At 41.1% G+C, this 26,673-nt stretch overlaps 2 protein-coding genes and 1 non-coding gene across 10 annotated transcripts; 1 reads left to right on the top strand and 2 right to left on the bottom strand.

Moving 5' to 3' along the window:
* Positions 1-2,600: 2,600 nt before the first annotated feature.
* On the bottom strand, positions 2,601-2,705 carry LOC116638080. The gene has a single exon (XR_004300622.1). It is a non-coding gene; the product is annotated as a small nucleolar RNA U13 (small nucleolar RNA).
* Positions 2,706-2,958: 253 nt separating this feature from the next.
* On the top strand, positions 2,959-13,617 carry TTI2 (TELO2 interacting protein 2). Of its 8 annotated transcripts, XM_032413435.1 has the most exons (10): positions 2,973-3,054; positions 3,186-3,294; positions 3,410-4,125; positions 5,285-5,471; positions 6,278-6,370; positions 8,049-8,236; positions 8,308-8,451; positions 10,488-10,650; positions 11,544-11,716; positions 13,530-13,617. In XM_032413435.1, exons 3-9 carry the CDS (start codon positions 3,479-3,481, stop codon positions 11,646-11,648), a joined length of 1,527 nt encoding a protein of 508 aa, XP_032269326.1. In that variant the 5' UTR covers positions 2,973-3,054; positions 3,186-3,294; positions 3,410-3,478; the 3' UTR covers positions 11,649-11,716; positions 13,530-13,617. The 8 variants fall into 8 exon arrangements, with proteins under 8 accessions (XP_032269329.1, XP_032269324.1, XP_032269325.1 ...); XM_032413438.1 differs by lacking the exon at positions 3,186-3,294 and having other exon boundaries at positions 2,959-3,054; XM_032413433.1 differs by having other exon boundaries at positions 2,963-3,294.
* On the bottom strand, positions 11,786-24,739 carry MAK16 (MAK16 homolog). The gene is made up of 10 exons (XM_032413441.1): positions 24,626-24,739; positions 22,039-22,088; positions 21,837-21,946; positions 21,666-21,730; positions 20,915-21,066; positions 19,898-19,952; positions 14,231-14,305; positions 13,501-13,611; positions 12,492-12,557; positions 11,786-12,357 (listed from the first exon to the last, which is right to left on the bottom strand). Exons 1-10 carry the CDS (start codon positions 24,638-24,640, stop codon positions 12,163-12,165), a joined length of 894 nt encoding a protein of 297 aa, XP_032269332.1. The 5' UTR covers positions 24,641-24,739; the 3' UTR covers positions 11,786-12,162.
* Between the last annotated feature and the right edge of the window lie 1,934 nt (positions 24,740-26,673).

The following is a 26,673-nucleotide window of genomic DNA, read 5'->3' on the forward strand; positions in this document are numbered from 1 at the left end:
TTGCTTCTTGGCCTTTTCAGTGGACACAGCTAACATATATGTATTTTGTAGAAAGAGAAAAATTATGACTCATACTACCTTTGCTGATTCAAATTTTCCATTATACAACTTATCCCTAACATCATTGACTTGATACTTGTATCCCTTCATCTCTCACTGAAGACCTTGGTATCTAACGATATCAATTCCATTACTTATTTACTATTTTACTTAAACATATAGATGTAAAATACAAATACATGCAATAGCAGCTAAACAACAATACCAGTATTATTACTAACAAATACTATTAGTAAGTGTAGTTTGATTTCTTTGCCATTCTTTTTTATCCTGAGGATGTGTCACCCTAAGGATATATAGTCAAAATAATGAGTTTTAAAGTCAGTTACTTATTTTTCCAGGTAGTTATGTCAGTAACTCCTGATACACTCTGATTAGTGGCTTTTTTTTTCTTTTGGAAAATGCTTTATTTTCTTTTAAAAAAATAATCATGTAAGCCATTTACGTGATTCCAAAGTCAAACTATAAAACACAGTATATGAAAATAAGCCTGGTTTCCACTCCCATTCCCTTCACTCTGTTTTTTCCTTATATGTAACCATTTTTATTAGTTTGTGATTTACACTTGCTTTGCCTCTTCTTGAAAATGTAAGCAAAAGCACACATCTTTGTTAGAAGAAAGGCAATGTATATGTGGTTCCAGCCTTGCTTTTTTCACTCGATGTATCCTGGAGTTCTGTGGCCTTCCACAGAGACGGGCTTCATTCTTTGGTAAAGCTATACAGAACAGCTTTGTGTGGGTGTACCCTGGTTTAGTCAGCCAGTCTTCTGTGGATAGACTTGTGGGTTCAACAAACATTTATTGCGTTGCTAAATCGTGCCAGGCACTGGGGATAAAGACATGGTCTCTGGCCTCAGGAAACTCAGAGTGAAGAGGGGGAGACCACTGCAATACAAGCGCTTTGCTCACAAGAGAGTGAGATCTTGGATCCACTTAGCACAAAGGGTGCGTGGAACAGGGCAGACAGGCTCACACACAGGAGGGACACAATGACACTCTGTTGATTGGCATCTTGCTCCCACACGGACCTTAATATGGGAGAATCCCCATGGGAGGAACTCAGTTTTGTTTTGTTTTTTTAATCAATGTTTGAAACTACTTAGAAAATCATGAGTGCCACCAATTGGTCAGAGAAGGCAAGGCCAAATCAAAGAGGCAGAGAGGAAGGGTCCTAACCACAAAACTCCCTCAAAAGAGGAAACGTAAATTAATACATAAGCTGTGGTTTAACAATTAACGCCGGTATTGAATTTAACACTCACCAGAGATGGTTCTAAGCTGTTGACACATACTTAACTCCTTTATTTTAAAATAACAATCCTAAGAAGTAGGGACTATCATGCCTCACATTTTACCGTTAAAGAAATTACGGCACAGAGAGGTTACTGAACTCTTCAAGGGCACACAGCGAGCGAACGAGGAAGGGAGCAAAGAAGCGCAGACGACAGGATACTCGCAAGCAGTGCCCTCTCTCCCGGGTGGGAAAAAAGCACTGTGTCTTCCTGGACCATAATCACCCGCTGCGGAGGAGAAACTACCGTTGACACCTCCCTCCCTACACACACCCCCCAAGATCGGAAAAACCCTGCAGGGCTCTCTCTGGACTCTTGGGGGGCGCAGGAATCCCGAGGCCCGTAGGCCACCTGCGGGGTGCACGGCGGAGGCCCAGCCGGCCCGCCCCGCAGCGCGGATTTGAGCAGCGGCCGCGAGCTGAGGGGTTGCCCGCCGAGGGGCCCCCTCCGAGCAGCAGCCGAGCCGGCTCTCCGACCCCTCCAGGTGTGCGCCGCCCATTTCTCCGCGCTCCCGCTCACGCCTGGGCAGCAACGAAGGCCGCTTCCCCGGGCTCCTACGACACGGGGGAAGCTACATGCAGCCATGCAGCCACGGACGAACTCCCAGGCATCGTTACCCTCCCATGGGGTACCCCATGTCAACCGGACACAATTCTACACTCAGGGAACCCGCAGCGAGGGGACAAGCAGTGCCGACGTAGCATGACACGGGCAAGGACAAGGGGTCGCACTGGGCAGTGGCTCTCCGCCCCGCTCCGCCTCGTCTGGTCTGTCGAAACCGAGCCAAAGACAGGTGGTTGTGGGCCGCCCAGCTTGAACCTGCAGATCGCCTCCGCCCGCTGGCTCGGGAGCTTGCTTCCGGCGCCGCCTGCCGCCCAGACCCAGTACTGCGGGGGTCTGCCCCGGAGCACAGCGCGCTCACACCCGCGGGCCCGCCTGCAGTGCGACTGCGCCGCCGCGACCGCCCCGCGCCTGGGTGGGGGTCAGATCCCACAAGCCAAGTCCTCGCCCGACACTGGCACCTCACCTGCAGCAGCCTGCGGATGTGCGCTTTAAGAAGCCGGCTCCTAGATAAAAAGCTACAACCTGCATCAAACCAGACTCTGAAACTGGAAAGCTAGATGCTCCCAAACAAACTGGCAAAACCTCTCCCTGCTCCTACAACCTGCAGACGCAACACAGCCTAGGAATAACCAAAGCCCTAACTCTTTTGAAATACTGAAGAATAAAAGGATCCTCCAAGTTCACGTCAGACGGGTAATGTGCCCAGGTCGTAAACAAGGTTCGAGGGAGGCACATATCACACAACGGCGTGAACACCCAATCATCACGCTTATGAACTACAAAAGGATCGCGAGGTTGGGGCTGTTAAGGAGTCCCGAGTATGTCCCACTGACTTTTAAGAAAGGGTGACAGACTTGGGCTTTATATATTCAGTCTCACAGTAAAATTGGGTGTAATTTTAAAATATCTTCGATATTTTTCTTTTGTTTCTACCTTAATAAATGAAAACAAAAACAAAATTAGCGGGCGGATATGTCTATGCAAAATTTTCGCCCAAACTCCTCCTTTTTGGGGGAACCTGGTCTCTGTTGCTTTACGACAAGCAGGCCGTGAAACGACGAAGTGTTGCCTGAGTATTGGCGGAAGCTAGCCTTGTGCTTTGCGGCAGCGAGGCGAGCTGGGTCCGGATCCCAATAGGTACCTCCGTGCTGGAAGGTCTGGAGGTACCACCCGTGGTAGTGTTTGTGTCATGCCTTGGGGCTTTATTTCTTAAACTCTTAGGGTTTTTGTTTTTGTTTGTTTGTTTTTTGTTTGTTTTTAATCTTCAGAAAGGCAAGAATAATTGATCTGTTGGGAGTCTGAGGCTCTGTTACTCCCGGAGAGGCTCCTTTCCCCTTCCTGCATCTTTTCCTTTACGCAGACTTTACTCTTTTGCGGGTGAGACTCGCGCCCCCCCACCTCCACCCCACCCCCCGACGTCTTGCCGTTTTATTTGGTTTTAGTTGCGTTCTCCGGGAGAATTCCAGCCTCCGGGTGATCTTTTTTTCTCTAGCAGATCCGCACCAGCCTCCCGTCTCGGCTCCCTGGAGGAGACCCGCTCATCACTGCCGCAGTCTGAGGAATGGAGCAGGACAGCCCTCGGGAATCCCCATCGCAGGAAGGAGCTTCCTTGCCGGGAGAGCGGCCTTCCTCCGCCCTCGGACAGTCTTTCTCCCAGGTTTTGCATCGTCTTACCAGCCAGGAGTCCGGACGGGGCAAGGCCAGAAGTGCCGTAGTTCAGGACCTCGGTGCTCTAATAGAAGCCACAGACTGTGATCAGTTATTTGAGGGTGGTGGCACATCGCCCCGCGGAATGCCAGAGATGCTGGGGCAGGTGGCAGAAGCCCTAGAGAAGTATGCAGCCCCACCCAAGGAGCAGCAAGGTAGAGGTCATGGCCGCTCTGAAGTGGCCGAGAAAGCGGCAGCAGTTGGGGTGCTGTTTCTTAAACTGTTGGGGAAAATTGAGGCGGCCCAGAATTCCTTGCTTTGTCCTACATGGAAGATAGGCCTGCGTCACTTGGCAGGACCCATCTATATTTTCGCGGTCACGCACAGCTTGGAGCAACCATGGACCAGCCCGAGATCCCATGACGTTGCTGGAGAGGTGCTCTCCTTACTCCTCCGAGTTACTCGGTGTGGTTCTGTGGCAGGATTTCTGCACGGAGAAAATGAAGATGAGAAAGGGAGATTTACTGTAATAATGGAGCTTCTCAAACCTGATCTGAATAAGTGAGTATTCTTGTCAAAAGGGCCACTAACTTGAGCTTCAGCCTAACATTTTAGAATATTAGAGCTCAAAGGAACCTGAGTTTCTTCGATGGTAAGATAAAGGTGTTGTGATAATAGCAGATCTCTTAAGGCCCAGGAAGGTTGCAGTTTGCTATAAATGGCATTATCAGATATTGGCAAGTTCGACATGAGAGCCCAGGTCGTCAGACTTCCATTCCCTAGTGCTCTTTCCAGTGCTCCTGACAACTGCCCTGGACATCGGAAGGTCTGTCCCATTTATTTATACTAAAGTTTCTTAAGTTAGGTGACTATGGGGATTTGGAGAGGATTTAAACTTATGATTTGAATTTAAACTTAGGGATCTTGAAACTCATCACTAGTTATTAGATGAGGATGGTTGTTAGATATGAAAGTGGTGTTTGGGATGAAAAAAGCCCTTTAGATTGCTATTAGCTAAAGTATTTTCTGTGAGTTCCACTTGCTACTTTATATGTTACTATTAGTACCACGAGAGTGATGAGAGAAAAATGTGTACATAACTGTCATTTTACCAGGAACTTGGAGTTTTGAAGTAGTCTGGTACTTTTTATTGCTTCCGAGTAGGACCAGGTCAGAGAGCCTTTCTGAACCTGTTGCATTTTTTTTTTTTTTTTTGGTAATATGAAGATAATATTATCTATTACACAGTTATTTTGAAGGTTGAGTAAAGTGTGTAAGCCTACTTTATAAGCTGTAAATTGCTTTTGTTCAAATATCGATTCACTTGCTCCCTTGTAATATTTATAATAATACTGAAGATATTTCTTTTACTCCTCTCTCCTTTAGCAGATCTTCCCTGTAACCACCCACACCATCACCACAGATTCTTTACAAGCTACTGTTATAAATGGCTCCTTCTCATTGGATAAGCTTTAGACCCAGAGCCCTGGCTGATTCATTGTTAAATGTATTTAGTATCAGGTTATTTGTTTTTTGTTCTTTTAGTGCAAGTTCTGTAAGTTATTTTGATCTAAATCTTAAAATGTATAACATCAAGAGTTACGTGTGATGTATTCTTTTCAAGGACAAGAAAATGCTCTGTTTAGCTTGAAGAGGTTGGTTTTCTTTGCTGATTAACACCGTGTCACTTTACTTAATGTGGTTTCACATTTCCGTGTAGGGAATCCTGGAAGAAAAACCCTGCCACCAAACATGTTTTCTCATGGACTCTGCAACAGGTCACCCGACCCTGGCTGAATGAACATCTGGAGAGGGTACTCCCCCCATCACTGCTCATCTCGGATGACTATCAAACCGAGAACAAAACACTGGGTGTGCACTGCCTCCATCACATTGTGCTGAATGTGGTAAGCAGCCTCTGCAGTCGGCCATCTGTGTGGATGGGACAGATTGAGGCATCATGATACCATTTTATTGTTGTCTTTTTTTATCTTTTATTAGCTTCCTATTAATGTTGTTATGTGACTAAACTCGCTTATTTATATTTTTTTCTGTATATTTTCCTTCTGCCAACTTATGATTTGAATTTAAATTTAGGGATCTTGAAACTCATCACTAGTTATTAGATGAGGATGGTTGTTAGATATGAAAGTGGTGTTTGGGATGAAAAAAGCCCTTTTTTTCTACCAAGGAGGTAGATTGTACCTCCTCGATAACACCTGGACCATTATCCTGCATGTCAAACTGAATAACCAGACCTTGAGTAATTAACAGTTGACTTTCAAGGAGCAAAAAAAATCAGAAACTAAAAGAGGTTTTATCCAAATATGCAAGCCATTATTATATTACTCAAGGAAACTTTTTTTTTAACTGTGTATTTTGGAGCTTTTAAAATATACACAGAAGTAGAGAGTGGTATAATGAATCCTATGGCATGATAGATTCTGTGTATCCATACTTCAGTTTCAAAAATTACCAACATTGGGTGCCTGGGTGGCTCAGTCGGTTAAGCGTCTGCCTTCGGCTCAGGTCGTGATCTCAGGGTCCTGGGATCGAGTCCTGCATGGGGCTCCCTGCCTCTGCTCCTCCCCGCTGCTTGGGTGCACACGCTCGCGCTCTCGCTCTTTCACAAAAATAAATAAAATCTTTAAAAAAAGATCAACATTTTGGCAACCTTGGGAAAATTTTAATTGGGTAATTTGTCTGCTTGCAGCCGGCTGCTGATTTGCTCCAGTATAACAGAGCCCAGGTCCTCTACCATGCCCTTTTCAACCACCTGTACACACCAGAGTACAACCTCATTCAGGTAATTGTAATTTTTGTTTATAACTGTGAATCTCAGTTCTCAAATTTGAGTAGAAGGTGGTATTATGTGAATAAGAATAGTTGAGACATTTTCCTCTTTTGGAAGGTGAGGATGATGACTAAGTCATAGCCAACTTGAAAATAAAGAGGTAGCAAATGACTAGTGAAAATGTCTCAGTACTGAGCAGGCATCCACATTTCTGAGTCCACAGAAGAGCCAGTGTTTTGTCTTCCATCTGGGTCAATTCTATATCACTTGAGGGCGGCTTTGTCTGAAAAGTTCTATTTTTATTAACTTGTGTCCTTTTCTGCCTCTTTGTATCAACACACACTTGAAACTCTTTGTAAGTTGGGTATTACAGTGCCATTCTTCCTTCCCAAAGACACTGAGTATCTACTGTGTGTGAGTAACCATTGTAAGTTCCAAGAGTGAATGGATCAGACAGGGTTTCTGGCTTTAAGAAATCCTTTGGAAAGACATGTAAATAAATGAGTATTTATACATGTCTGTAGTACAGGGTGATAAATCTATTAAGAAGAGGTTTGTATAGAATGCAGTGGGTGTCCAGCAAAGGGTGGCTAACCAGGTTTGGTGGTGTTGGGATGGTTTTAGGAGGATTTAGGAAGGAGGTGATATTTGAAGGATGAACAGAAGTTTTTTAGGATGGGCAAGAACATTCTGAAGACAGAAGAAACAAGTTATATAAAATCAGAGGTAGAAATAGCCTCTTTTCTTAATGCCTGTCCTCCCTTCCCCTCTCCCCCCAGCCACCTTTCTTTTTAAATATTAAGTATTAAATTGAGAATCTAGGTATTGACAGCCAAAAAGTTTAGGGCTCTTTAGATGATGGTTTAAAAACAAAACAAAACTAAGAGGAAAAAAAAAAATCCCAAGAGAGCTAGAAGGGAGTGCTTAGATACTGAAACTTCACATAGGGTAGTCAGACTGGACACAAGTGAGGACCATTGTAGATTCTTTTTTTTTTTTTTTTTTTAAGATTTTATTTATTTATTTGACAGAGAGAGAGAGCGAGAGAGGGAACACAAGTAGGGGGAGTGGGAGAGGGAGAAGCAGGCTTCCCGCTGAGCAGGGAGCCCGATGTGGGGCTCGATCCCAGGACCCTGGGATCATGACCTGAGCCGAAGGCAGACGCTTAACGACTGAGCCACCCAGGCGCCCCCCATCGTAGATTCTTTGTAGGAGCAGTTTTATTGTGAGTATGTGTAACTATCAATTTAATTTAGAAATTTCGTGGCAATAGACTTAGACTCCTATAATTTCGGTTAAAGTCCCAGCTGTGCCCATAAGGTCCCATTTCATAGCTTAGCAAAGAACAGTCTGGAAGAGGAGGTGTTAGGGGCGCCTGGGTGGCTCAGTCGTTAAGCGTCTGCCTTCGGGTCAGACCATGATCCCAGGGTCCTGGGATCGAGCCCCGCATCGGGCTCCCTGCTCAGCGGGAGGCCTGCTTCTCCCTCTCCCACTCCCCCCTGCTTGGGTGTTAACTTGTTTGGAGATGATGTAAAACAAACTTGAAAATATAAAGTAATATACACTTCATGTATTACTGGTATCTTTCAGAATTCTATCACACGGACCCCAAGGATAGATTAATGAAGTTGCTAGACCAGTCAGTGAATGTGAATGCAAACGGACGAACAGTTCTATTACTTCCTCCTAGGCTGTGCTCCTGTGTCTGCTGGATTTATTCCCTGTCCTCGAGAAAGGCCTGCACTGGAAGGGAGGTGCCGCTCGACCCACCACGCACTGTGATGAGGTACTGCAGTTGATCCTGACCCACATGGAGCCGGAGCACCGCCTTCTCTTACGCAGGACCTACGCGAGAAACCTCCCAGCGTTTGTGAAGAGGCGAGTGCCTGGGCTGCTCGTCCGGCCTACTCTTCATCTCCTTGGTGCCACATTTTCTCTTTCCTTTTTAGGTTGGGGATTCTAACTGTCCGGCACTTAAAGAGGCTGGAGCGAGTCATCATTGGTTATCTGGAGGTTTATGATGGACCAGAGGAGGAGGCTAGATTGAAGATACTGGAAACTCTAAAACTTCTCATGCAGTATGCATGGCCCAGGTAAAACAGCCAAGCAGGCAGGTGTGCCAAGAGGGGCAGAACTCAGCCAATATTCTCTTCAGAAATTGCCCAGGTGTACTTTCAGTACAAAGTCTTAAGGACATGCCTTATATTTGAATATCTCCATTTTTACATTTCTATTGGATATTGAACTGCGGAAGTCACATTGAAAAGATAAAATATACCCATTGTTACTGCAGGGATATCTCTCTCTAGGTTTATAATGTATATTAGAATTTCAAAGGCTATTTAGGAGTGATACAATGCTTAACTTTGTTCACCCCAAAGTTTTTTAAATCTAATTGAGAACAGAGAACTTCATAGCACATTACTTGAACATCTGCAGAGCAGTGACCAGGAGAATACTAATTGAAGATATGATTGCTTAGAAAGCATTCCAACTCTGGCTGGAGGTTGGTGTCAGGAACAATAAACTGGAACCCAGACATGTTTTGTCAGCAAATACTTTCTTGCATGGACAACAAAGTTTAATTCACCTAAGAGTCCAGTGCTCCAAAAACCTCTCTATCTGTTCTGAACCATAATACTCTTAATTTCCTTAGAAGGTTCCCAAAGTCTTTACCCTTAGTTATGTCTGTTACTGGACTGTCTTTGTTTACTTCCGGTCTTTTTTCCCTACTGAACTGTAAGCCCGCTCTGGGATACTGAGTATACAAATTTTCTCAGTACTTGGTTATTACATACACAAATATTATAAGAATGAATGGACTAGAACAGACTGAATGGATGGCAGGCCCAAGTAGGAAGGTTAGAAAATGAATGCCTGTATGGAAGGAGTGGGGCTGGGAAGTGGGAAACAGCAGGTTTTATGTTGATGACAGGTAGGAAAGCTGAGCAGCAAACAACGTAGGAAACAGGCTTAATATTTACTAAATCGAGGGATGCAAACTTTTATTCTTCCAGTCACATTTCTGCCCAGAAATATGGTTTAGTATGCATATTTTCCCACTACAAATTATTTTTCAGCTCTGATTAAGGCTTTTAAGGTTTTTTTATTATAAAAAAAAAAAGTACAGGGGTGCCTGGGTGGCTCAGTTGTTAAGCATCTGCCTTCGGCTCAGGTCATGATCCCAGGGTCCTGGGATTGAGCCCCACATCGGGCTCCCTGCTCTGCGGGAAGCCTGCTTCTCCCTCTCCCACTCCCCCTGCTTGTGTTCCCTCTCTTGCTGTGTCTGTCAAATAAAATCTTCAAAAAAAAAAAAAGTACATACAATTTACCATTTAAAAGTGGACTCAGTGACATTAAGTACCTTCACAATTTTGTACAACCATCACCACTATCCTTTTCCAGATCTTTTTTTTTGTCAAGATAAAAACTTTCAGAAAGGCTAATAAGTTCAAGTAAATAGGCTGGGCTTAACTGATGGTAAGCTAGGATCTGGAACTAAAGGACAGAAAATTCTAATTGACCGTGAGGTCCCCGAAACCAAGTTTCTTTCTCTCACTTTAATTTCCAGGCCCAATGCCTGGGTGGCTCAGTCGTTAAATGTCAGCCTTCAGCTCAGGTCATTGATCCCAGGGTCCTGGGATCGAGCCCCACACATCGGGCTCCCTGCTCAGTGGGAAGCCTGCTTCTCCCTCTCCCACTCCCCCTGCTCTCGCTATCTCTGTCAAATAAATAAATAAAATCTTTAAAAAAAAAAAATTTCCAAGCGCAAGACTACATAAACAAAGTATTGTAGACCATTTCTTCTTCTCTGGCCTAAGGTCTAAGCCCCTGGTAAGGGGAGATCCCAGTTCTTCCTTTTCAGGAGGGATTATTTCCTTACAGTAGAACCAAGCTTCTGGAAGGGAGCAAGGTATTTAGGCCAGAGTGTGTACATGGGTACACACTATGCTGCAGAGAAAAAGAGGGGCTCGCAGTTAAGAAATCTGGTGTCTGGTCTCTAGTTCTGCTTCTAGCACTTTAGTTCCTTCCTTTAGGAAATGAGGGCTTTACAACTTAGATGGCCTTTGAAATCTGTTTTAATATCCTGCTTTAGAGTATGAACATAACTTTCTCTTCTTGATTCCAGAGTTTCCTGTAGACTTGTGGTCTTACTGAAGGCTCTCCTGAAACTGATATGCGATGTAGCAAAGGATCCAAACCTTACACCCGAGCCTGTTAAGAACACCTTATTAGAGGAAGCCACAGATTGCCTAATTCTCCTGGACCACTGTTCTCAAGGACAGGTGAAGGTAAGAGAGTCTGCAACCTGGTCCTTAAGTAATTCCTATGACTGATAATTACTGTTCACATGCCTGACCAAGTTTGTAAATGAACATGGAGGGTGCAGGTTCCCACCTTGGAGACCACTAGCCTTCAACAGAGGTTGATTAACACCTTATTTTTCTTTTAAAGCTCTTCAGAATTTAGACCAAAGGTAAGGTCTCTGGGGTGAGGACAGAAAATGCACAAAAGATTAAGAGTTTACAAAACTTAAGTTCTGTTTTAGTCATCTGAATTTTTTTTTTTAAATGGTGAAATAATGAGCTATAAACCACCAAGGAGTAATAATATAAGTAGAGTGATTCAGATCGATCCCAGAAATGTTTCCAGTTTTTCCAGGGCAACTGTATTTTTCCATATCCACATGGGAGTTCTTCCTTTAGTTTCATATTCCACAAAAGTTAACTTCTCAAAGCCAAAGCATATAATAGCTGTGTGTGTATATTTATATATATTTAATAAACTATCGCCTCATTTCTTCCATTTAGAAATCTTCAATTTAAATTTATAAAGCAGCGTGAAAAGAAATTCATATCCTAAAAGTATTTAGAAATACTGTAGTTTGTTATCAGCTTATTCAAATTACTTTGTGTTGGCTCTTTCATCTCAGGCAGTTTTCGAGCCCCTGGATCCAATCTGATTTGCATTGGCTGGTATTAGCTCGCTTCTTCCTGAGCCAGCAGGACCCTTCCATGTACACCAACACTGTTTTTAACGTTAACATCTGTTCCACAAACTGCTGTCTAGTCTTGTCTGTTCATCCTTTCTTTTGAGTATGGTACCAAGAAAGAAGAACCAAGGTAAAAGGAAAAGAAATATCAATTAAAAAAAAAATCAAAGCCTGTTTGGTTTCATGTTTCAGGGTCTCCTGGTCAAAATTCTCCAAAGCTGTGAAGATAGCAAGGTGGTGAACTGTATCAGAAAAGTGCAGCAGGTGTCTGAAGGCGCGTCCTGCGACGGAACTTAAATTTGTCTTTCCTACAGCAGGAAGGCTTCTTGTTCCAACTGTGTAAATGGAATTGTTTAAGAAAAAAGGTATTTTCACACTAAACATTATAACTTAGACCTTCTTTTTCCTTCTTTTATTCCCACAGAAGTAGGGAAAAGAGAACAAGAAAAAAAAGTCTGGACATTTCTAAATAAAGTTGGGGGGTGGGGGGGGCGGACGCCAAGGAAACGGGTGGATAGCATTTAAAATTTAGAAATATTTACACCCACAAATTCATCTGTTAAGCTTCTTGGGCTCAAGCTGTTACTTCAAAGCATATGCCAACACTATAAAAATACTCTGTTCACAACTTAAGGCTTCCTCCGCTCCCTCCCAGATTTTGTGCACCACAGAAGTAGCATAAATATTAAAAACACAAATATTGTGTTAAGTACCATATGAAAGAGCAAAAACTGGAGGTGTGCACGTTTATGGTAAAAGAAAGGAGGATGTTGAAAGTGTTCAGTCCTATTTATAAATGTCCGAAGAAAAGTCATGTTGTTTTGGCCTTGGCCACAGGCTCTGTCTCCTGCTCATACTCTATCTCCACATAGGCTCGTTTTCTCTGCAAGGGTCCTTTCAAGGGTGTTTTGCCTTTATGTCTGGTATCAAGGGCCTTTTCTTCTTCCTCGATGGAGGATTTATCATCCTGATCTTCATCACTGCTGGCATCCAGTTTATCCATATCCTGATATAGAGAGGAAAAGAAAAGAGAAAATTCATCCCCCAAACTCCTTTCATTGTACTCTCAATTTAGACCCAGAGAATTTATCTGCCGGTGTGTTCAGAAACCTTCTCTTCCCTGAAGGCCCAAAATCTCACCTCAAAATCACTTATGTCACTCTCATCCACCTCATCATCTTCCACAAACTCTCTCTTCCCCACATCCTAAAAAAACACAGAGCTGTTAAGTTCAAAATACAGAATGAAAATTCAGCTTACACATCTAGTTTTATTCTCTGATAAGTGCATAAATAACAAACAGATTGACAGTCTACTTACTAGGCTCAACCGAAATCTACTTATCTCCAAGTTTAATACTTCTGATTTAAAAACATTTCAGGGATATCAATTATCATGCCTAATATAAATCATCAGAGGTAAAACATCCTCATTTTAATTTGTTAAAAAAAATCAGTATATAGGTAGGGCTTTACAAACAATTCTGTACATTTAATTAAACCTATTAATTTCAAATATCAAAAAAGGGTTACTACTAGGAAAAGTACACCTATGGGGACGCCTGGATGGCTCGGTTGTTAAGCATCTACCTTCGGCTCAGGTCATGATACTAGGGTCCTGGGATCGAGCCCCACATCGGGCTCCCTGCTCAGCAGGAAGTCAGCTTCTCCCTCTCCCACCCCCCCTGCTTGTGTTCCCTCTCTTGTTGTCTCTGTCAAATACATAAAACCTTAAAAAAAAAAAAAGTACACCTATGTGCCTATTTGAGTGTACCATGTGATTAAGCAACTACTTGGTTAATCTGGCCTTTTCCTAAAAATACAATCATTCCAGTACCTCCCCTATATTAATAGTGAAATTAAATCCTGTATAAAATTCAGTAGGTTCCTTAATGATATATTCTATCAGCTAATGAGGATTCTTCATTTGTCCCCTTGCAGGAAAAATTTTAGAATACCAATAAGTAAGATTAAAATTGTCAATGTGTAGTTTGTTGGCTGAACTAAAATTAACCTCATGATAGAAAAAAATGACCAAAGAATTATTTTTGGTTAGGGGAATGAAAATGATATTCTCTCAAGTACACGTAAAGAGATCTAGTTCTACAGATTACTGCTTGATGAAGCAAAAACAAACAAACAAGGCTTACTTCTTCATCTTCGTCATCTTTTTCCTCAGAATCTGAAGAGTCACTCTCTGCCTCCTGCTGTTCCAGGGCCTTGTCGAAGGCATGAATGGGGAAGTTGTAGATGTCGCCATACTGAAGGACAGAAACACACACCGGCTTTAATGACATCTCAATCTTACACTTGAAGTCCACTGTCCAATAAGCATATTCCTCAGTGATTAAATGAGAATACTTAATTCGATAAGTAGTAATATTTCTGTATTAATTTCAAGCCTAGAAACGACAATGTCTTTAAAAGCACATTTTAAATAATCAGTGGTTAAAATCAAACAGGTAACTTCCATGAAGAATAGAAGCACATCACTTAAAACTTAGTAGTGTATAAAACCCATGGGTTGGAACAAACGTAAATTTGCTGACAGGAAGGAAATGATAAGGAAAAAGTAAGTTTTATTCATCTGTCTTTTAAATGACACTAATTTTTAAAAAGAGAATTAAAAACTCATTTTGAAGAACCTTAGAAGACTAGGGTAATATGCAGGAGGATCAAAACTGCATGCCTTTTATACAGAGATCTGGAACGAAAATGGAGAAGCCAAGGCCTATATATTTGTTTTATTCCAGGAACAAAATCAAAGTGAAGCTCTTTCCAGCATCTTTGAAAATAAAACACATTTCCCCACTATTTCCTAGCATGATATTATTGGTCTAAAAAATAAAATTTACATCCCAAAGTTCCTGGCTTTCTCACCGTATCTTGTTTCAGTCTCTCCAGCAATTCCTTTTCAATAGCATTATCCAGCTGAGCAGCTATTAATGCCTTTTCCTGTAATAGAAAAATTTGAGTAAACCCATTTACTTCATTAATACTCATTTTTAGCCTGTAGAAGTGGAAGAAACCAAGTTTTTATTTAAAAAAAAAAAAAAATCACTTTTTTCCCCCTCTTGCTATCACCGGGACTCATGCCTCTCCAGCCAGATATATTCCTGCTTTAAACTTTGGGAACCTTTTAAATTTAAAAATTCCAATGGTTTTATAAATAGCATTTTAAATTAAATTCTAACGAAGCCTTTCATAGATACACAAAGCATGTAGGTCTATATACATTTAAGTGTCTTAGAAAATGAACAATCCTGGGGTGCCTGGGTGGCTCAGTCAGTAAAGCATCTGCCTTCGCTCAGGTCATGATCCCAGGGTCCTGGGATTGAACCCCGCATCGGGCTCCCTGCTCAATGGGGGGGTCTGCTGCTCCCTCTCCTGCTCCCCCTGCTTTTGCGCCCTGTCAAATAAATAAATCTTTAAAAAAAACCACAAGAAAACGACCAATCCTGAAACAGATTTTGTAAAAGCTGAGAAAGGGAGATCGAGACTTTGACTCCTACTTTTTCTAAAACCATGTTAGACTCCATGTGACAGAAAAATAAGATTAAAAATCTCTTCCTCCAGTGATCGCATCAAAAACGATAATGATACATGGTATCAAACTACCACCCACAACCAAAACAAAAATCTAACCTCAATCTATCTTTCTCGCCTAAGACTGCATTAATTTAATAGCAAAGATCATAAAATTTTAAAGTCTTACTGGGGCACATGAGCAGTTAAAAGGCTATCGTGATGTTCTGTACTGTTCTCTAAAGTGGGTGCTCACACCTCAAGGGCGATCCACTGAGATGCAGGCAGAAAATAGTCAAAATTGCTGTGTATGTATTTTTTCTTTAAAAATTAAGTTATATTTTTTTATGCATAACAACACTGGTACCTTAACTCTGGCCATAAAGCAAATAGCTGTGTGTCCGATACAGTGAGGAAGATAACCTGAGGGAAAAATACTGTCCAGAGTCTGAAAATGGGGATCTCACTACTTTATTCACATGATTACAGCATACAGTTGATGTTTGCTTAAGTGGGTTTATAGATACTGAATACTTTGCAATACCACAGGCAGAGTTATAAAGGTATACTATTTAATTGTTTAGTACTTAAAAAGAGTTGTACAACTTAAAAGAATTATGCATTTTTCACAAAAAGAAAAATGTTCCGAATTTTCCAGGATGACAAATGACTGTAATATGTAACAACAGAAGCTTTAAAAAATACACTTACTCCATTCTTTCAAGAGAAAAGCAGTATTTTAACAGTGAGTTTAACATGTTTTTAAACTTGTTCTGTGGATAGAACATTTGAAAAAGGAAAGTGATAACATTTATAAGTGACATTGTGAAAACACACGTCTCCCATAAATCACACACTCAAACAATCTGGGAACATAATTTTCCAGCTGATTTAAAAATCTTCCAAATCGACATTTTTCAGAAGGCTTCAAACTTATTTGGTAAAATCAGAACAACTTAATTTCCTCTGAAAGGCTTGCAAGAACACCTGTTTAGCAATCCGGGAAGAAACAAACTCACTAGCTAGATCTGAATAAAAACCTCTGCAAAACTGCTGATGAAGAATGAAAAATGCAGAGCCAGTACTTAATGTAAACTATCAACGATTCACTTCCTGATGTGTCTCTGAGGTACCTATCAGTTATGAGAGCCCTTGAAAACAAATTTCTTCTCCGCAAAGAACCAGACCTTCATTTCACTAGATCAATAACAGGTATGTTAATTATAATATACCTATTAGTGAAAGTATACATGTATAATAACATTTATAAATAATATACCAGGGAGCATATGTTCAAAAATTTCTCTGGTGAGAAATCAGAACAGTTTGGAGACCAATGCTGTAACAGATTTGAAGTCCAAAACTCTGTATGAGTAATAGGAACAAAAGCACCAAATTATTAAAGTGATTTCTTGATAGAATATGACAAATGATCAGGGAAATGTCTGTTGGTAGAGGGGAAGTATGCAGAGCAAATACCCAGAATAACTGAAAATTTGAACTTGTGAGGAAAAGCTAATTCCTAGGTCTTGAAAAGCAGAAGAAAAGTCAACTTGAATGAGGTACCAGTGAGGTGGACAGGCAGACTGCTCTCTGCAAGAAAGGCTGGCATTTCCTGACTAGATTTTCCATGGATAGCATGGTATTACCATCACTATTCATTAATCTGGTAAGAAAGCTGTGCAGTTTACTTCAAAGAAACGAATAATCCCAATCAATTCCTTATAACTAATTTCAAAATCCAAAAAACTCAATTTAGTGGCCTAATATGACCTGAACTGACATAAGGCTCCTTAAAAAGTTTTTTGAAATTCCATCTAGTGTGAACCTTCTTATATTTCACTGCAGAGCTACTAGTGTATCTGATTAGAATGCTCAAACCCTGGGGACCCAAATAAAATTACTAATGAAAGAGGAGAAATAACAACCAACACCATAGAAATACAAACAAATGTAACAGAGTATTATAAAAACCTATATGCCAACATTTGGACAACTTAGTATGAAATGGATAAATTTCTAGAAACCTATAACCCACCATAACTAAAACAGGAAGAAACAGAAAATTTGAACAGACCAATTACCAGCAATGAAATGGAATCAATAATCAAAATGCTCCCCAAAAACAAAAGGCCAAGACCAGATGGCTTCATAGGCAAATTCTCCCAAACATTTAAAGAAGAGTTAATACCCATTCTTCTCAAACTATTCCAAAAAACACAAGAGGAAGGAAAACTTCTAAATTCATTCTATGAGGCCAGTATTACCTTGATACCAAAAGCAAAGACACTACCAAAAAAGAGAACTACAGGCCAGTATCTCTCATGAATTCAGATGCAAAAATCCTCAACAAGATATTAGCAAACCGAATCCAACGATATATTAAAAAAATCATATACCGTGATCAAGTGGGATTTATTTCCAGGATGCAAGCGTGGTTCAATATTCACAAAACAATCAACGTGATATATTACACCATTCAGAGAAAGGATAAAGACCACAGGATCATTTCAACAGATGCAGAAAAAGCATTTGCCAAAGTACAACATCCATTCTTGATAAAAACTCTCTGCAAGGTAGGTCTAGAGGGGACATATCTCAACATAATACAGTCCTTATATGAAAAACCTACAGCCAAAATCATCCTCAGTGGGGAAAGACAGAGCTTTTCCCCTAAGGTCAGGAACAAGATGGGGATGTCCACTCTCACCACTTTTATTCAACATGGTACTGGAAGTCCTAGCCATAGCAGTTAGACAACACAAAGAAATAAAAGGCATCCAAATTGGTAAGGAAGACGTAAAATGTTCACTGTATGCAGATGACATGATACTATAAATAGAAAACCCTAGAGACTCCACCAGAAAACTGCTAGAACTGATAAATGAATGCAGTAAAGTCGCAGGATACAAAATCAGTGTACAGAAATCTGTTTCATTCCTACACACTAATAATGAACCAGCAGAAAGTGAAATAAAACAATCCCATTTACAACTGCATGAAAAACAATAAAATATCTAAGGATAAACTTAACCCAAGAGGTGAAAGACCTGTATTTTGTAAACAGTGATGAAAGAAATTCAAAAGGATGCAAAGAAATGGGAAGACATTCCATTCCATGCTCGTGGGATGGAAGAGCAAATACTGAATGTCCATAGTACCCAAAGCAATCTACACATTAAATGCAATCTCTATCAAAATACCATCAACATTTTTCACAGAAGTAAAACAAACAATCCTAAAATCTGTATGGAACCACAAAAAACCTCGAATAGGCAAAGCAATCTTGAAAAAGAAAAACAAAACTGGAGGTATCCCAAGTCCAGATTTCAAGTTATATTACAAAGCAGTAGTAATTAAAACAGAATGGTACGGGCATACAAATAGACACATAAATCAATGGAATAGAACAGAAAACCCAGAAATAAACTCACAATTACATTGTCAATTAATCTTTGACAAAGGAGGAATGAATATACAATGGGAAAAAGACAGTCTCTTCAACAAATAGTATTGGGAAAACTGGACAACCACAGGCAAAAGAATGAAATTGGACCACTTTCTTTCACCATACACAAAAATAAACTCAAAATGGATTAAAGAGCTAAATATGAGACCCAAAACCATATAAATCCTTGAAGAGAGCACAGGGGGTAATCTCTCTGACATCTGCCATAAGCAACATTTTTCTAGTTATGTCTCCTAAGACAAGGGAAATAAAGGCAAAAATAAACTATTGAGACTGTATCAAAATAAAGTTTCTGTACAGCAAAGGAAACAATCAACAGAACTAAAAGGCAACCTACTGAATGGGAGAAAATATTTGCAAATGATATAGCTGACAAAGGGTTAATATCCAAAATATATAAAGGACTGATAAAACTCAATACCCCAAAAACAATCCAATTAAAAAATGGGCAGAAGACATGAACAGACATTTCTCCAAAGAAGACATCCAGATAGCTAATGGACACATGAAAAAATGCTCAACATCACTCATCAGGGAAGTGCAAATCAAAACTACAATGAGGTATCTCCTCACACTGTCAGAATGGCTAAAATCAACAGCACAAGAAACAACAAGTGTTGGTGAGGATGTGGAGCATCTTGCACTGTTGGTGGGAATACAAACTGGAGCGGCCACTATAGAACAGTATGGAGATTCCTCAGAAAGTTAAAAATAAGAGAACTACCCAAGAGCCAGGCATCACACTATTGGCTATTTAGCCAAAAAATACCAAAATACTTTAATTTAAAGGGATGCATGCGCCACTGTTTATAAGCATTATTTACAATAGCCAAAGTATGGAAACAGCCCAAGTGTTCACTGACTGATGAATGGATACAGAAGCGTGTATATATATGGAATATTACTCAGCCATAAAAAAATGACACCCTGCCATTTGCAACGACATGGATAGAGTCAGAGAGTATAATGCTAAGTGAAATAAATCAGAGAAAGATAAATACCATAGGATTTTACTCCGATGTGGGATTTAAGAAACAAAACAAGAAAAGGAAAAAAAAAAAAAAAGACAAACCAGGAAATAGACTCTTAACTACAGAAAACTGACGGTTACCAGAAGGGAGGTGGGTGGGAAGATGGGGGAAATAGGGAATGGGAATTAAAGAGGTTTACCATGGGGGAGGGAGGGAGAAAAAAAAAGAAAAAAGAGTGCTCAAACCCTGCTGAGAGTAGTATGTGATGTGTAAGAAAGGCAACATACCAAAGGTGTGATTTCTGAGACATTTAACCTCAAGAATTTCAAACAAGGTATTCCTTCTGTTCTCCATTATATATATACCTAAGAACCCTTACTTTAACCTGCCCTGAAAGTCATAAACTTAAAATATGAATATCCGGTATCTTATACAACTAATACAACAGTATTATCCATTAGTGAACCCAAGGCCTGAGCAGTTCACAGACAATAGTGACTGAATCTTTTTCATGATCCCCACCTACACACCCCTACCCTCAATGAAAATACAGAAGCTATGAATACCAAAATAATAAGTTACCTCTCTTCTTTTTTCCCTCCGTTCCACCTTCTTACTCAAGGGAACAAGTTTCCTCCTACGGAAAATAAAACACATTATCAGAAAACCCAAGTGCACATTCTGCGTGTACCTTTAAAAAAAATGAGAAGAGGGATGCCTGGGTGGCTCAGTCGGTTAAGCGTCTGCCTTCGGCTCAGGTCATGATCCCAGAGTCCTGGGATCGAGCCCCACATGGGGCTCCTTGCTCAGCAGGGAGCCTGCTTCTCCCCCTGCCTGCCACTCCTTCTGCTTGTGTGCTCACGCACTCTCTCTCTCTGACAAATAAATAAAGTCTTAAAAAAAAATGAGAAGAAAAAAGGATTGGAGTTGATTTTGTAGGGTTCAGCTCAATATAGCCAAGATTATATACTTAACAATTTTCTAGGTATTTAATGCTATAAAAAGTCAGACATTTTCATATGTATTTTACTTTTTGTTTTCTTTAGGCGTTCTGAGACTTCTGAGGGCATTCGCTATGCCAAGATTAATGCTTCAGTTAACAAAGAAAAAGAATTTTCTGTAGAGGACTGCCATCTTTAGCTTTCTCTGCAGGTCACAATGAAGAAGTATTAGGATCTATCACTCCTTAGGAAGATATTCAATTCTGTGGATTTCATATCACTTTTAAAAATTAGTTTTCAGTGAACTCAGAGTACAGTTCTTACATTCTTATTTATTCAAAAATTTTTAGGTCATTGTCAATTCCTTAATTTTATGATTCTGTCAGGGAGTTATAAAGAAAATTTTCTGAAGCTGCTTTTCAGACAGGGAGGGGATCATCAAATTTTACTAAACTGTTTTTTAAATCCTGCAACATCAAAGGGCACAATTTTAACTGGAGATAAACTTTCTTCTTGTCAGCATATCATAAAAGGTTATCCGAAATTGGATTTAATAAGAAGCATTACCAGAGATTTCATAATCTCTCATCTTCCTAATATGACCCACAGAAAGACGCTTAAAAAATAAATATAATAAATGAATGATCTAAATACTTACTGTCGCTTTAGTGTAAGTTTTCTAATTCGAATTAGGTACTGGGTGATCTTGGTGAATCTCTGCTTACACTTGTGTCGAATGAAACGGGGCCAGTAAATTAGATTTTCATCAATTTGCTCCAGTGCTTTCTCATAGTTTTTATGAAGCCGAACCTATCAAGCAAAAAGAAAGCTTAAAGAGTAAGGGTAAATTATTAGGTCTTCACTGCTATGATACCCATGGGACCTAAGGAGGTTGGCTTCAAAAGTTTAATCCAGGGGCACCTTTGTGGCTCAGCTGGTGAAGCATCTGACTCTTGATTTTGGCTCAGGTCATGATTTCAGGGTCCTGGGATCAAGCCCTGTGTTGGGCTCTGTGCTCAACACGGAGTCTGCTTCTCCCTCTGCCCACCCCCACCTCCCCGCTCGTACTCTCTCTCATAAACAAATACATCTTTTTTTTTCTTAAAGATTTATTTATTTATTTGACAGAGAGACACAGTGAGAGAGGGAACACGAGCAGGGGGAGTGGGAGAGGGAGAAGCAGGCTTCCCGCTGAGCAGGGAGCCAGATGCGGGGCTCCATCCCAAGACCCTGGGATCGTGACCTGAGCCAAAGGCAGACACTTAACGACCGAGCCACCCAGGTGCCCCTCATAAACAAATAAATCTTAATTAAAAGTTTAATCCAGCTATGGTCAAGGAAGAGAGAAAAGCATGTGGCATTTTTGCTCTTGATTAATGATCACTGTAATTTTATGTCCTAAGTCTTACCCGTTCCCAGAGACGCCTAGGAAAAGCTGCTCGCTCTATAACCTTCATATACAAGTAGCACTGTCCTGCAGGATAAAGTAAATACCATTAATATTATTTACAGAGAGACGAGAGAACATCCTTTTAAGAGCTGTTGGCTAGTTCTCATGAAAGTTAAAACTGAGGAGTTACCTTTCTCTTCTTTGATAGTGGCATACTGACTGTTTGCCAGGGGACAAGATGACCGATTACACAGTCCAGTCAGGCTATATTCATTTCTGCAAAAACTCTGAGTCTTAGTTCTAGAATGGGAGGAAAAGAGCAAAAATTATAAGATGGGTTACCAAGAGGGCAACTGAAGGAATCTTTGTTCAATATGCAAATCTAGACTCACCTAATCTTAAAGGAACAAAACTGCTTGTTTCCTAGTGTATCCCAGATAACCTACAAGACAAAGAAAAAACCCAATTCAATTGCTTTGACCCAACAGATGGGAATATTAACTCAAGAAAACAATGCCCTAGGGCAGTGCCCTGGTTTACTGAGGAAGTCTCAAAGGGGTCTTTGAGGAATGAGAGGAGGAAGAAATGCTTTGTAAAATAGTCTGATCTGTTTTCTTTTTACACAGATTCTTGTAGAAAAAGAAAATACAAATTGCCAATAGCCATCACCCCAGGACCCACAGATAAAATTTCATTAGAATTTTGTAAATATTTTTGAATTTTTTTCTATACATGTACTTTCCATCAACCAGTATGCCTATATTTTTAACAAAAATGAGATGTATATATATTTTGTAACATTCCTTTTTTACTTAATATGTTCATTATCCATTGTAAAAGGCTGCACAGTACTAGATTGTTGGATATATGTACCATAATTTGATCTCATCTGGCAAAGAAAATCATCTACTGCTATCTTCTACTAACGTGTACTTTATTCTTTCAGCATTGATTGTATATTTACGTAAGGCACTGATATCCCCAAATCCTGACACACAGGAGGTACTCAAGTATTTGTTGAATCAAGGAAGGTATAGTCCTTAAACAGTTTTATCTATCTATTTAGTGGGAACGAAATGTAAACAAAATATCACAAAGCATTAGTCTAAGTGCCACAAAAGAAGTTTATAAGAGCCTTTGACAAGTGAGCTGCCCTGAGGAACTGGGAAAGGCTTTAAAGAAGTTAAAGCCTAAAACATAAATAAGTGTAAACAAATAGAATAACATTTTTAGAATTTTATAGGATGTCTTTGGTGGGGGATGACAGGAAACAGGTGAGAGGAAATCAAACTGGGAAAGTAGGAGCTCATTCTAGCTTGTGGCTTTAAATATCATCTGTAAGTTGATGACTCCCAAATTGTCATCTCCTGGTCAAACTTCTCTCCAGAGCCGAAGTATATATACACCCAACTGTCAACCTGACATCTCCACTTGGATGTCTGAAAGGTATCACACACTTTAACAACCAAATGAAGCTCTCAATTCCACATCTCTCAAAATACTGTTTTCCTTCCCCATCTGCACAAATATAACCACCACTGAACTATTTGGACAAATCCAAAAATCCTTTGATTTCTCCCTTTCCCCCTTCACTGAATGGATCACGTGGTGTTTTCAGTTATACCGATAATACAGATCTCAAATTCATCCGCTTCTTTTTCTCTCCACCATTACTACCTTGGTTGAAACTACTTTCATCATATTCTAGTCTCCCTGCTTTCATTCTTTCTCTCCTTCAAAAGCCTTTCACATAACTACACAACTTTTCACAAAATAAGTCAGATGTCATTTCCCATTAGAAGCCCTAAAAATACTTCCTACAAGACTCTACATAATCTTGTCCTGCAAGCATATCCAACTCATTACCTCTCCCTCTTCCCTCGATTCCTATAGCACAGGTCACATTGGTATTCTTTAATATATTCCTTTTCTCTTACCTCCAGATCTTTGCATTTTACTGTTCCCATTGCCTGGATTTTTTGCTTTTCCCTCAGCCCCTCAATGACGGCTTATTCTCATCTTTTAGATCTCATCTCAAATGTCTTCCATTCAAGGAAACCTTCCCAGATCAGCTTTGTCTGAAGTGGTCTCTGCTAATTACTCTCTACTTCATCAACCTTGGTCTTACTTTCACAGTATTATTACACAGTACAATGGTTTTCAATTTGTTCACGTGTTTACCACCTGTCTCCTCCACCAGAGTGCTCCAGGAAAAGAGGTCTTTTGTCTGCTTATTAAAAACTAAATCTCCAGTAATTACACAGTACTTGGCACACCGTAAACACTTTCGTATTTCTCATATATGTAACTAAATAAATGAATCGAAGGGCGTCTGCCTTCGGCTCAGGTCATGATCCCAGGGTCCTGGGATCGAGCCCCGCATCGGGCTCCCTGCTCAGCGGGAAGCCTGCTTCTCCCTCTCCCACTCCCCCTGCTTGTGTTCCCTCTTTCGCTATCTCTGTCAAAAAATAAATAAAATCTTTAAAAATAAAAAAAACATTATTAAATAAATGAATCGAGGATGCTTCCAAAAAATTATGACTTGGGCAGACAATGCAGCAAATGTAAAGAAAAACCTAACACAGAAAAAGCAGACTTAAAAGTAACATACACGTGGTAGAAAGGGATCCTTAAATTTCACGTTCAAACTTGGCCATACCAACCCCCGCCTCACCCCCCACCCGCGCGTGCCTCCCACGTCCAGTGACACCATAGGCAAAGTCCTTTATTGCTGGGTACCACGGACTGGATAAGCCAACCCTGTGGATTGAAGTGACGGTGTTCCAGCCCCTTCACCCAGCTAAGGAAGCGGGCTGGGGATCCCGAGTAGACACGTGAGAGCCCCACGCTCGGAAATCGGGGTTCTAGAAGCCTCGGTTCTGGAGCAACACGAGGCTAATGCGATGGGCCAGCTGAGTATGTGGCTTCTGAGTCTCCTAAAGCAGGAGAACCCAGGTGGCAGACAAACACGACACTCACATCATCTGACTGCATGGCGTCCGCGGTTCAGAAGGCAAAGCCTGGCCAAATCTAGGGAGCAGCCATGCTTCTTCCGGAAAATCACTTCCGGAGAACCTAGTCTCACCTATCGCGAGAGTTTTGATTTCTCGGGCTTGCGTAGCGCCCCTTGGCGGCGCAACTTCCGCGTCCACCGCCACGTCCGGTCCGTCACGGCCGGCTAATACCGCCTTACGTCTTGTTCCGGGTCTCCCTCTGGGACGGTAAACACGGTTAGCGGCCCCCTGCCAATCCGCGCAGGTTTCGGACAAGGCCTGGGGCGCGGAGGGGGAGGTCGCTGGGCACGCCCTTGTCCAAAGCGCGGTCTATGACTGCCCCTGAGGGTTGGCTGGCCCAGGCCGGCGGCGGGCCTCCTCTGTCCCGGTGTGCGCTCGGGAAAGCGCGGTCCGCCGCCCGCCGGCCCTTAGCGCCTAGCCGTCGGAGCTGCGTTACTTTCACTCCGCCGTCGCCGGGGCTGTGGAGCTCGAACTCGGTCCTTCTTCACCTGAGACCCGCGTTCCCGCACTCACTTCCCCCTCGCTTAACCCTGCAGACGCTGTTGTTTGGTGTGACGCTGGGTCTTGACCTTTGACATTTATGGATTAGGTAATATTAAAAGCAAAAAAAAAAAAAAAAGGATTAAGTTTGTCCCTCTCTTTTTAATTTGACAAGAAAAAAAAACGTTTAGTAGCTCACACCGTTTTTCTCAAGAAAGGCCAGTTTAATACCAAAAGAGCAAAAAAGGCATAATCTCAGAATAAGGATGGGCACTTACTTTGCATATTACATTATAAAATAATTAAGTATATCATAAGTAATGTATTTGCTGCATACAGGTGAAAACTATGAATTGAGACCACCCTGTTGGAGGGGTGCCTGGGTGGTTCAGTCAGTTAAGCTGAGGCTTAACTGATGGATTCGACTCAAGTCGTGATCTCAGGGTCCTGGAATCCAGTCCCTTCCCGGACTCCTTGCTCAGCGGGGATGTGGCTTGAGAATTCGCTCTTTCCCTCTCCCTCTGTCCCTCCCCTCCGCTGTCAATCTCCCTCTAAAAATAATTAAATAAATCTTAAACAAAACGCCCTCTTGGAAACCATTGATTTGGCAGTGGTTTTTGGAGCCAAATTTAGGTTATGAAAACCAACTGGTATTTACTAAGTATCTTTAGGCAAGTTACCCTTTAGCAAACTATCCCATTTGAAAAAGGGGGCTATATGATGACTGGTGGTATGTTAAATGCATAGTTTACATTGCTTCATAAGAAACAGTTTTGAGGGGCGCCTGGGTGGCTCAGTCGTTCAGCGTCTGCCTTCGCTCAGGTTATGATCCCAGGGTCCTGGGATCGAGCCCCGCGTCGGGCTCCCTGCTCCGAGGGAAGCCTGCTTCTCCCTCTCCCCTGCTTGTGTTCCCTCTCTGGCTGTCTCTCTCGGTCAAATAAATAAATAAAATCTTTAAAAAAAAAACACAACAATTTTGATTGTTCTCACTCATCTACTTGCCTTTCCTGGTTTAAAGACCTAGAGGGCAGTCACACATACAATGCCCTCTTATGTTAATAAAATCAAGTTTAAAATAATATGGAAGAGGGATGCCTGGCTGGCTCAGTAGCAGAGCCTGTGACTCTTGGTCTCCAGGTAATGAGTTCAGCCCTCCCTTGGGTGTAGAGATTACTTAAAAAGTAAATCAAAAGATGAAGCTTCTTAAATAATAATGTGGAAGAAATCAAAAGCTAGATAATACTCACAAGGTGTACCACCCCACACTCCCCAAATTGTTTTAAGTAGGAGAAGTGATATATTTTTCAGGTTGATTTAGAATAATACTCCTTTCCTGCTCACCACCAATAGGTGAATCCAATGAATAGCTTTTTAAACTGATTTATTATTGACATATATTAGTTTCAGTAGTACAAAATAATGATTGATAGATGTATATACTGCTAGAGGATCACTATAGTAAGTCTAGTTAACATCTGTCACTATATAATTGCAATTTTTTCCTAATGATGAGAATGTTAAAGATCTACTCTC

Source organism: Phoca vitulina, unplaced genomic scaffold (assembly GCF_004348235.1).
Source record: "Phoca vitulina isolate PV1807 unplaced genomic scaffold, GSC_HSeal_1.0 scaffold15, whole genome shotgun sequence".
Lineage (NCBI taxonomy): Eukaryota > Metazoa > Chordata > Mammalia > Carnivora > Phocidae > Phoca > Phoca vitulina.

What these genes read in the sequence shown, in the direction of transcription:
- TTI2 (XM_032413438.1), top strand. Translation starts at nt 3,479, where the DNA reads ATGGAGCAGGACAGCCCTCGGGAATCCCCATCGCAGGAAGGAGCTTCC. An exon ending in CTCCCAGCGTTTGTGAAGAG is followed by an intron (nt 8,237 to 8,307) that starts GCGAGTGCCTGG and finishes TTTCCTTTTTAG; the next exon opens with GTTGGGGATTCTAACTGTCC. An exon ending in GTTCTCAAGGACAGGTGAAG is followed by an intron (nt 10,651 to 11,543) that starts GTAAGAGAGTCT and finishes TTCATGTTTCAG; the next exon opens with GGTCTCCTGGTCAAAATTCT.
- MAK16 (XM_032413441.1), bottom strand. An exon ending in AGAGACTGAAACAAGATACG is followed by an intron (nt 13,612 to 14,230) that starts GTGAGAAAGCCA and finishes TCTGTCCTTCAG; the next exon opens with TATGGCGACATCTACAACTT. An exon ending in AAGATGACGAAGATGAAGAA is followed by an intron (nt 12,558 to 13,500) that starts GTAAGCCTTGTT and finishes GTGTTTTTTTAG; the next exon opens with GATGTGGGGAAGAGAGAGTT.